At 41.0% G+C, this 11,409-nt stretch overlaps 1 protein-coding gene across 1 annotated transcript; it reads left to right on the forward strand.

The window, feature by feature from the left end:
• The first annotated feature begins 653 nt into the window (after positions 1-653).
• On the forward strand, positions 654-5,561 carry LOC111966695 (transcriptional repressor scratch 1-like). Its single transcript, XM_023991559.2, has 2 exons — positions 654-949; positions 4,628-5,561. The coding sequence occupies exons 1-2, from the start codon at positions 808-810 to the stop codon at positions 5,443-5,445; spliced, it is 960 nt and encodes a 319-aa protein (XP_023847327.1). The 5' UTR covers positions 654-807; the 3' UTR covers positions 5,446-5,561.
• Positions 5,562-11,409: the final 5,848 nt, after the last annotated feature.

The raw sequence follows: 11,409 nt of genomic DNA on the forward strand, positions 1-11,409 counted from the left end.
GAAAACATAAACTGTGCCACTTCATCTGAAAACAATAGGTGACAGGACACTAAATGTGCTCTCCTCCACGTCGCCATTGTCTCAATCCACCTCTTGTACTCCTTCTTTGAGCATGGAGCATAAGTGGGAGTGAAAGAGTGGGGGAGGGATGGGAGAGGGGCAGTRATAGTAGTGGGGGCAGTGTGTGTGTGTGTGTTGGGGGGGGGGGGATGGGTGTGTTCTTTCTCCTCTGTCTGTGTTCGAGCGAACGCACAGACGGTTCAGTGGTAATTTGATGTGTGTCCCCGGGGACATTTGATGGATTAAAGCTAAGCAGCTCCATTTCGCAGCACCACCTGATCTTCCACTGCCTGTGCCCCATATAAAGGCTGGAGAGAGAGCTGATCTCAGCTAGTCTGACAGTCTCTCTCTCTCTCTCTCTTGCTCTCACTCTCACTCTCTCCTSCCTCCTCCACGCTCTCTCTCTCTGTCTCTCTCTTTCTCTCTCTCTTCTCTTTCTCTCTGGTCCTTTAAGCCTGCTGCATCACAGGAGCTATCCAGTGCTGAACCAAATATTTTAATTGTATTTTTTGGAAAGCTGGGGGTGCCATAGAGAAACGCACAGCATTRTCATCTGCCTTGTTCTCCACTGGTTTCCATTTTCATTCCTTCTCTTATGTCTTTTAGAGGTTGCATTTTCCTTTAACACAAGGATTACTACTACTGACAGCCGGCTCCAGCTCTGCCTGTTTGCTGATTTCTTTGGGGGTATTATTTTTTCTCTTCATGTGTGATTCTCAGTTCTGTGTGTTTTTTATTCTTTGAAACATGCCCCGTTCGTTTTTGGTGAAGAAAATCAAGCTTGATGATTTCTCTAATCACCATCACCACCTGGACGACTCGTTCACTCCTTTCACACGCTCCATCACTGACTCTGTGACCAGCTTGGGCGTTCGTCTCAGTGAGAATGGTGAGTTTGCATGCCTCTGCACAGCACAGCACAGCACAGCACAGCACAGCACAGCACAGCACACAGCACACACACATCCTGCCTGCCGTTGTCTAGGGTGTGCTACTGTAGCACCACTGCTCTCTTTGGTTTAGTTGTTGATTCCAGAATAAGAATGCCCCATGATATCTATACAGTAAACACAGTTGGAATTATCTTTTGATTGTGTATTTGTAAGTGGTTCTTCAGCCCTTGACATGCCTGTTGTCTGCATGTTGTCTGGGAATTAATAACAGATGTTACGTAAAGCCATTAGATTTTGCTCCCGTATCGCAAATAATCCTCTCCAGCACCACCAGCACACCCCCATCGTGCTCCAAGACTTTTGTCTTTTGACTCTGATGAGAGGAAGACACAATTCAGGTCACAGCAGAGGATCGGCTTATGCAAATGGTGGAGCAAAACGTGCTTCTCGCCTGTAGACGTGTATCTCTGAATTTGTATTGCGTGCACAAATTACGGTGTGCCTGAAACATGCAGGCTGTCACTCCAGTCTTTGTGTGATCTGTGAAATATATGAAAATGAAAGATAAGTGCTGGATGATACATTTGTCCTTAGCTGTTATTGTCCTTGAGTTTCCATCACAGTCCTTGCCCCCCTCTGCCCGCCTCCCTTCCCACCCAACCGGAGCATGCATGCACAGTCTCCCCACCCCCATCCATCCGCTACATCTTTCTCCTCCTTCCGGGCGTTTGAAAACTAGCAGGGGTGGAGTTTCATCCATGCAGGCCTATCGCCATCACAAGAGATATCAACGCATTGTACAGTACTGCCGGGGGAGGGGGGTTAGCTGGGGTAGAGGGGGAGCGAGGAGGGGAGAAAAAGGAGTAAAAAATGCTTCGGGCAGCATTGACGTGGGGCCACGTGACTAGGTGTATACAGTAAACATAGAGGAACGGGCCCATAGCTGCACAGTGGGCAACAGTAGGACTAGGCAGCATGCTAAGCCCCAGTCCAGTCAGAGCTAGAGAGAGACGTCCTTCACTTTCAGTCAGTCAGGTTTACGCTCGCTCCCATTTTGTGGCCATATTTAGGATGCCAGATGTCTGTCTGTCTCTCTTTGTTATTTTGTCTTGGCAATAAGCAGATAGTTTTACAGTTCAGATCAACCTGTGAACATAAAATGCTCACTTGTTATTCAACCACATCACATAATACTATTATCCAGTGATTTTAGATTAGGAGCAGCAACAACTGAGAACAAAAGCACATGTTTGAACAGTGTAGTTGTTCTTAACAAATTATGGCTGCAGTGAATGATCAGTTTCACTAAATATATATATTTTTATGATAGAGTATGAGGATAAATTAACTTCATTTTTATTTACATTTTATAAACACAAATGCAAACGGTTACGATAAAGTTATGGAACCAGATTCATTGCAAAAAACATTACTTCTTTAAATAAATGATGTGGTGAAATTGAAATTTCAATCGTTAATAAAGCTGTTAGTCTCAGTCTCTACTGTTCTGTCATTGATAACACTACTCCTCTTCTGTTGAGAAAGAAATAAGCATTTTGATGGGGGGAAAAAATATATATATTATGGATTACTGCATTAGTATCAACGATTACCATTGTATGCAGACAAAATAACCCTTCTTGTCTTTTCAATGAAATCCCAGAGAAATCACAACATTGTTGAAATGCCTGGCGTCAGCGCTTTCCCCATTGTGGAGACATTTGACTTGAAGTGTCTGWCGAACAACAAAGAAGGAGGGTGGGAGAGGGAGTCCATTAATAACATGCTCACTTTGCATTAGAGGAATGAGTCGCTATACAGCAAAGGTTAATACAGCATTAGTTCAGCCACAAATAATGAACTCTCTGTCTGACCTTAAGTAATTAAAACCTGTTACACATGTGTAATTAATCAGGGGAATAAAAAACAAGATGTCCATATATTTCAATAACAATCTGTTGCTGTATACAATATGTTTGGCTATTTTCCTGTGCTCTCTTTACGGTACTGTATATTCAATGAGATAGTGTTTTATTTTAGATGTTCAAAGAAAAAGAAACAAGGGGGTGCTATTAGACTTGAAATAGCCTATGAAGTAAGAATTACCATTACCTTTAGAAGTTATATCAGGAGAGGAAGATATATCATGAGTTGTTAGCTATATAGGCTAGTCAACAAAGGGGTTGTGCTTTTGACCAAATAGCACCCTTGCCTTTCAATAAGATCCCAGTGTCCCAGTCCTATAGTATTATGGTAATGTGTTTGACAAGGAATGGTCTCTGAGTGGGAACCCTTGGGAATGGAGACAGCATTCTAAGAGAGCACTTAAAAATTGATTTTCTAATGACCTGATTCCTAAAGGCACTTCAGCGAGCTTAACACTATAGCCACTTTGTTCTGCTGGTAATCCTGTGTATCACGTTTCAGCTTAACCTTTCCATCACTGAACCATGTTCAGTAGGCTATCGTTGTATAGTCTTCTCCAGTCACTTTACTCCTTGCCCTGTATTATTTCTGTCTTATTTCCCCACACGCAGTGTGTTCCAACAGCTGTACTATTTTACCGATGAAGGCCTATTGATCAACAAGAAACTTTGAATTTCATTAAAAACTAGTCAATAGTTACTTTCCACCACTTGCTGCACACAGTGTTTAGGAATCTGCCTTTTCTTCTTTTTCCTGATTAACACCACATATTAGAATTGGAATCATATGTTTGTCCTATATGTTAGTAAACTGTTAAAGTGGAACATGTTTCGATAAATGCATACAAGTGTGTAGATGTACTGGGCTAATGTTGGTAAATATTCAGTGTTGTTTAGCTCTTTACAGCTGCATGCCAGGAAACCTTTTAGCTCCACTTGGCTGCCTCACAATATAGGGAGACATTAAAGATTGCCTAGACAATAAAATGACCTGTCTGTAATATAACATCAGTCAATAATCCAGTGAGACAAATTGGAAATATCCTGGAAGTGCTACTCTTTTGAGAGAAATTCATATTTAGGGTGGTATCCAAGCTACTAGAAAGAATAAAGCGCTCCAAAAACAATTCAAGTGCTTTCTAGAATAAAATAAATGAATGTTTTTCAGTTTTAATGGCCTCTCCTGATGATATATCATCCCCAAAGACTGTAGTCCCCTGGACAGTCACCCCAGACCATAGACAGTGTGTTCTGCCTGATGGGCCCAGCGTGTTCAGGCTTAATTGGGCAAACAAAACAAAGATATAGACCTTCAGTCACAGATGATTGACAAACAGTACCTTGGAGTGAGGAAGTCACTGGGAGAAAGAAACGGTGACTAATCAATGAGACCACTTCAAGTAATAAGAGGGGCCTTCTTTCATAGGTGTCTTTAATGAGCACTTATCTGCATTTAGCAGCCACCACTCGTCTGTGCTGTAACTGTGTAATAAAGGTGAATGCTGTGAATAGTGTTCTGCAGCATCACAGTCCTGTGGTAAATGCTGTGTGATTTGGGGAGAAATTTGTTTTCTACGTGTGTATTCTATTGTTTAATAATTTACAAGATGCAACCATCCATGATAACCATATAATCAAGTCACAATGCACTTATCCACTCAGCCTACTGTAGACTAACTGTCACTGTCACTGTCTCTGGGTGTGTGTGTGTTTTGCCTTAATGTAACTATTATTGTGTGTTTTCTCCAGGCTACATCCAGGATTACATCACACCATCTGTATATCAGGGGGAGACGAAGATGGAGCTCAAGATGGCGTCGCCCGTCTCTGACCCTCTGTACACCCAGGTGAGCAGCAGGGGTGAGGAGTACTGTGACCCTGACCTGGAGCACCCYGACAGCCCCCAGTCCGGCATGACGGCCAGCGGMTTCTACAGYGGCGAGGCGGAGGCCCYRACCGAGGGYTAYACCATGGATGCCTTCTTCATCTCCGACGGGCGCTCGCGGCGGAAGGGAGACGGKGAYGGCCGTAAGGGAGGTMGTTCTGKYRCKTCCAATGCYGATGCCACRGAGGAGAGKGAGGCAGGGGCCRCCGGSACRGCCCGYCACWCYTGCAAYGAGTGCGGCAAGACGTACGCCACYTCRTCCAACCTCAGCAGGCACAARCAGACRCACCGTAGCCTGGATAGCAAGATGGCRCGCMAGTGTCCCACCTGCGAYAAAGTGTATGTGTCCATGCCGGCRCTGGCCATGCACATCCTCACCCAYRACCTMAAGCACAAGTGYGAYGTGTGCARCAAGGCYTTCAGCCGGCCCTGGCTCCTGCAGGGCCACATGCGCTCGCACACCGGGGAGAAACCGTTCGCCTGCGCCCACTGCGGCAAAGCCTTTGCTGACCGCTCAAACCTCCGCGCCCACATGCAAACCCACTCTGCCTTCAAGCACTACCGATGCAAGCGCTGCAATAAGACCTTCGCCCTCAAGTCCTACCTGAACAAGCACTATGAATCAGCCTGCTTCAAGGGTTCCGGGGACGAAGATGATGACGAGTCCTGCTCTGAGAACTAGTTGCCGGAACCAGAAGGACGGAAGCAGAATTTGGAATCCTATATTGTAGGTTCTACAACCAATAACCCCCTTCACTTTGCCCTCCATGCCTTTTTCTTCCTTTTTTTAGAAAGCAATATTTTCACTGAGATTACGTGAAGAAAACTGTTATGATTATGGCAAAGACAATTTCAAAAGATGCTGGATTCCCCCCCCCTCCCCCTGCACAGTAGCTAATCATCCACAGATACTTACAATCAAAACAACAATTCTCCAAATAAATACTCTAGTTTTTAGCTCACACACAAACACACACACATGCATATGCACACACGCTCACACACGCTCACACTGGCACACACAATTATATATGAGGCCTGGCATGTGATTTTTTATCAATGACTATAATGATATTGATATCAATAGTAATACTATTTAGATTCCTGATATTTTATAGAAAATAGTACAGGGAAAATGAAGAAGAAAAAAAACATAAAAAAGGACTGTAACAGTTTTCTTTTGTTTTTTAGAGACAAAAATGACCTCTTGTATTTTTATGCTGCTTTTTATTTGCTAAGAATTTAATTCTTTTGCAACTGCCAACATTCACTTTTTATGAAAATGAGTACTATGACAGTATTTGCATAAAAGGGAAATCATTTTAAAGTTTAAAAAGTACCCTTTTTGTCACACATATGTTTTTAATTCAATGGGTGTTATTTTTCTATTGTCCGACTGAATTTGTTATAGATTTTGGTGTCAATTCCTCCTTGATTTTTGAAAGCAAAGCATCTTTGTAACTGTGGGTATTCAGAAAACTTCCAGCARAAGTCATTGAACAAACCTAAAGGCAAACTACATCAGCTGAGTACAATAGGATCATGAACCAGGGTCATTGTCAGTTCCATCAGAGCAGTTGTTTTGAGTTCTTATGGAGACCTGTTGATCAGGTTGTGGAATCACAAGATACCGGCGGCACTCAAAGTACACTCTCTTCATCATACTGGTAACTACAGTTTAACAACAACAACACTGGGAGCCAAACCAAATGTACCGATCGGTTGTTATAGGTGCCATGTGCATTGTGCAGTAACCTGTCTATAGCAATGGAAACCATCCCTGTTCTTCCTCCACCACGGTGGCTTGCATGAACTTTGCCACTCTGTGGTGTTTCCCTCAGTCGTAATAAGCAATGTTCATTACACTCTCTGAGGTGCTCTCCCTCTTCTTTTACTGGTATTACCTCAAAAAGGAAAATATATGATCTCACGACATGCACCCTCAGTTACAAAGGAATGTTTTATTTTATTTTATATATGTTGCTGAAAGCTCTTTCTACCATTAGATGTATAGCATCCTACTACCTTGTAAATTGTGTATTTATTGATCTATTCATGTAAGTATTTATTTGTCAATTTATTAATGTATTTGTTATTCATATGTTTCTAAATGTATTCATCTATTAATTTATTAATTTATGCCATTACAGTATTTGTCTATTCACGTGTTGAAATATGACTTTCCATTGACCTTGTAAGATGCTGCTGATCTTCAAAGAAAATGTTTATATGCATGAAACTGTAGAGAGTCCATGGGACTTAGTTTTTTAAAGAGGAACAATGTCTAGTATCAGCCATAACTTCAAACAAATGATGAATGCAGATTATATTTGTTTCACAGCAATAATAACTTCACTGGTACAGCAATTGACATGTATAATAATAATTAAAACTGTCCTGTTTGCAGTCGATTTAGGGCAATAAAAGGAAACARAGGCAGAAGACATTTTTATAAATCCTCCATCTTGTTGTTTCCCAAAGGTAGAGTCCACCCAACTGCCTCCCTCCACATATTGGCTGAAGATTGACCCTTGAAGGGTTGATGATCATGTCATGCAATGCTGTCCAAAGATAGCAAACCTTACTGTTATGCTTTATTAGAAATCCCATGAAATCTAACATTTTCCACATAGAACATCAAACACTTCCTTATTCAACCCTATGAATAAGATAGGGGGAATCAGTTATTTTCAAACAGATACACATTCTATTCTACCAGCTGGCTTGTCTTCCACAACTCACAGAGCTGTATTCTAGAATCCTGACAGGTTGAGTTAGTTGGAAGGAGGACTGAGGAGCCCCAATCATCATGCCAGAGGAGATAATGGCAATGGGAAGGCTTTTTTCCCAGGTGGATTAACCAGGCGATAATAATAGCAATGCAGTAATTATAAAACAGTGTCGACAGCAATTGCTCTCCCGATTACCCTGCCAGAGCTTTGCTGCAAGCCATTAAAGCCCTGTAAAAGGGAAAAGTTGGGAATCAAGAGATTGGCAGATTTATCTGTAAGACAGTGTTTTCCTTATAACGTAGACTAAGAGAGCTTTGAAAGGTTTACGTAGCCTGGTTTAACAGTGAAAGGGGAATATGCACTGAAAAGACCTTAGAAGTTAAATGAAAATGTGAATGTTTTCCAAAACCTCCCACAGTATATAGGAAACAGTAATTGCACAAGAAATTTAAAACAACACTTCCCATAACAGAAAATTGCCACTTGGTTGGAAGGCTGAAAACAACCGGTGTTAGTCAGTGTGATACAGAGTGCTTTCCATTTAGGACATCTGTCATGATAGGGATTTTTTTTACAATCACAGTTGCTTCCAAAATTAATCTGTTTGGCAGATTGCTCTATGTTGAATCCATGTGTTTTTTAGGATTAGAGGTTTGAAATGATGGGGTGTCTATCGGCAAGATAATGATATCTATGAAAAATATGTCATTATAATTAATGTGTCAATAAAATTGATGTTCTTCCATCAATTGACAAGAGAAGGCTTTATACAAAATCCTTTATTCATGTAAATCTCTTYATGACACAAAGACTGATATTATTGTTGTAAAATAATAATACACCATCCTTACCCCTCTCCCTCTCTAACTGGTTTTGATGAGATGTGTGGTTTAGTGGTGTGTGAGATGGTTAGACTGGGATTGGTAGAGGCTGTGGCGTGTGGGAGGATAACAGGTGTTTGCAGACAGACTGCAGATAGGGAGAGTAATTGAGTTGGTGAGCGACCTCCAAGGGGAAGGTCGAGCACCAGCAGACAAATGCACTGTCAGCTATTTGCATATTTTAAATGGATGACACAATCACAGTAATGGTGAGTTCTCCTTTAAAAACCTGTAGGGAATAAACTGATTCTGCCTTCTATCATTCCATCCTTCTCTTCTTTTTTACCACTACCACTCCCCCATACAATGACTCCAGCCTCTATATTAACCTCTTTCATTCTAAAGATGTAGTCTTGGTTCATGATAGGCTTGGTGAACATACTGGACTCATTGTGAAAAAAATCCCTGTCTCCAAAACAACTTGTGGAATATTTGTGTAGCCTACAGGTATTTTGAGTTCAGAAGGAACTGGGTGTTTTTTCAAAAATTATTTTGTAGCTTATCCTCCTACTTGATGGAGGGATCCATGTTTCTTCTGAGCAATATGACAACCAAACTGTACGGTATGTCCAATACAGATATTGATTTGATTGCAAAATCAAATTTATAGGCTGAGTTTAAACAGGCAGCCCAATTCTGATTTTTTTTCACTAGCTCTGAAAAAGATCTGATGTGAAAATATCTGATGTGATTGGTCAAAAGACCAATTATTGGAAGAAATATCAGAATTGTGCTGCCTGTGTAAACGCAGTCATATTGTCCCAAAATGAATAGAAACACTAAATGCAGAAAAGTAAGTGAAAATTTGTTCTGAAACGGTTGTTCTGAGTTTGAGAAGGGAAAACATTGTTCCTCTTTGACGATTTTGTAAATATATTTGTATATACTGTATATCACAGCAATAAGATGACAATGCATGTGGACATTTACTTGTTTGCTCTCTTTGCTTATGTTGTCTTTTGTAAAGAAGACAAATACAGGTACCAACTGCAGTGTGAGTTGGAATGTGAATCAGGAAAAGTCCTAATTAAAAGCTATCTGTCATAGGTTACCAACAACACTCCACTGCTCTGTGCACACTGACTGGGAGATGTGTCCATGTTCTTATTCTTTTATATTTATTTAAATTGTATTGATGTGCCCGGCTTGGCTGCGCAACGATGAAAAGTGCCAAAAAGTATGATTTCCATAACAAAAGCCTTCAACAAACGATGGGTCGCTTGAAACCTTCCATATGTTCCTCAAAACAATGATTCAGTTTTACCACTTTATTTCAAACTCTATCTTTTTTTTGTCTTTACTATTTTCAACGAAGTGTGAAGAAATTTAAGCCATGATTTCTGAGGGGTGTTTTAGTTGATTTTATTCTGCTACAATTAATAATGATGATAACAATAATGGTGATAAAGATAATAAAAACAATAGCACAAGTCATCTACAGCTCCGTTTTTTATTTCCTTGATAAGGCCTCTGTGAGCAATCAGACAAACTATTAATTTCATACATTCTTTCAACAAGCTGTATATTGCTGCATCTTCTCTAATACTGACTAATTTGAATTACGCTATAATATCAATAACAGATATGGCAGATTATTTGTTTCAACAAATTATTTCAGACTGATCCACCATGTCCACATCAAATCACTGGTGTTAAACAGAATTTCTATACAATTCATTTAGAGACCAATAGGCCTGCAATGCTACAAACATACAGTATCTATCAAAATCTGTTTAATTTTTATTAAGAGAAATATGACCATTATTCTATTCTAGTGCCCATATCAACTGACAGAGAAAACAGGACCAATATAGAAGCCCTGGTGATAGCAATACATTTCTGTGTAAGAGTTTCCTGAAATATAGGGTAATATTAAAAGCAAAAGCATCTGTTCCAGAGCTATTAAGCCATTCTTGATCATAACATTTTAATGGAACATTGATTTTATGCCGGAGCTCCTCTTTCACCAGTGACTCAAAAGCCAGAGAGAAAAATATGGAACAAAATAAAAATGAATCATGGCAGAGAATGGGGATTATTTTTCTGGGTTTTTCTTGATTGGTTTCCAGGGAATATACACACTTGAATTGGTGGCGGTGGTGGTGTCCTTCAGTGTCCTACAGCAGCAATRAAACAGTATAATGAGACAGACAGAACAGTGGGCTGGGTAGGGAACGGGAGGTGGACAGTTGCTTTGTAGTACATTAATTCAGAGGAATCTTTCTCCACTCAAGGGACAACTGGGACGATGCATCATATGTAAAGGTGTATGCTGCGACAGCAGTAAACTGTAGCCCCTCATTAGCAATACTTCAGAAAGGAAATTATGTACTTATTTACATATTTATGTGCGTTCACGTGCTGTTCTCAGTAAAAAATCAAGCTCTAAGTGTTTCTAAATTCAACATTTATTTATCTAGTGGCGGCAGGTAGCCTTGGGCTGGTAACCGAAAGGTTGCTAGATCGAATCCCCGAGCTGACAAGGTAAAAATCTGTCGTTCTGCCCCTGAATAAGGCAGTTAGCCCACTGTTCCTAGGCCGTCATTGTAAATAAGAATTTGTTCTTAACTGAAAACATTGACACATCCAAAAAACTGACAGAAGCCCTGATTTCTAAAGTAATGAGAATCCCACAAACACATACAAAGATTGTTGTAGCAGATGTGTCACATCTGCTCCTGCCATGCCCTCTAGTGCTCATCCTGTGTCTCCTTGACCTGCCGCCACTTCCCCAGTGCTCTCTCCCTCTCTCTGTGTGTGATTGTGTGGGCGGAGACAGGTGTGCTGGAGTCAGAGCAGATCCCCACCAGCTGCAACCTGTTTCATAAACAAGACCTCTACAAATACTCAGTCCTGCCACTTCCACACAGCCAGATCGTAATCTCTGCTCAATCAGTCCATGTTTCTAGCCGGTTGTTCCTGTTGTGCCTGTTTTCCCTTGCCTGACACTGTTTTCCTCTCCCAACKCTCTCAATGGACAGCTTCTCGCCAGTGTCAGTGAGAGAACCGAGCCGGTCATCCTGCGTCTCTATG

This window comes from Salvelinus sp. IW2-2015, linkage group LG7 (assembly GCF_002910315.2).
Source record: "Salvelinus sp. IW2-2015 linkage group LG7, ASM291031v2, whole genome shotgun sequence".
Lineage (NCBI taxonomy): Eukaryota > Metazoa > Chordata > Actinopteri > Salmoniformes > Salmonidae > Salvelinus > Salvelinus sp. IW2-2015.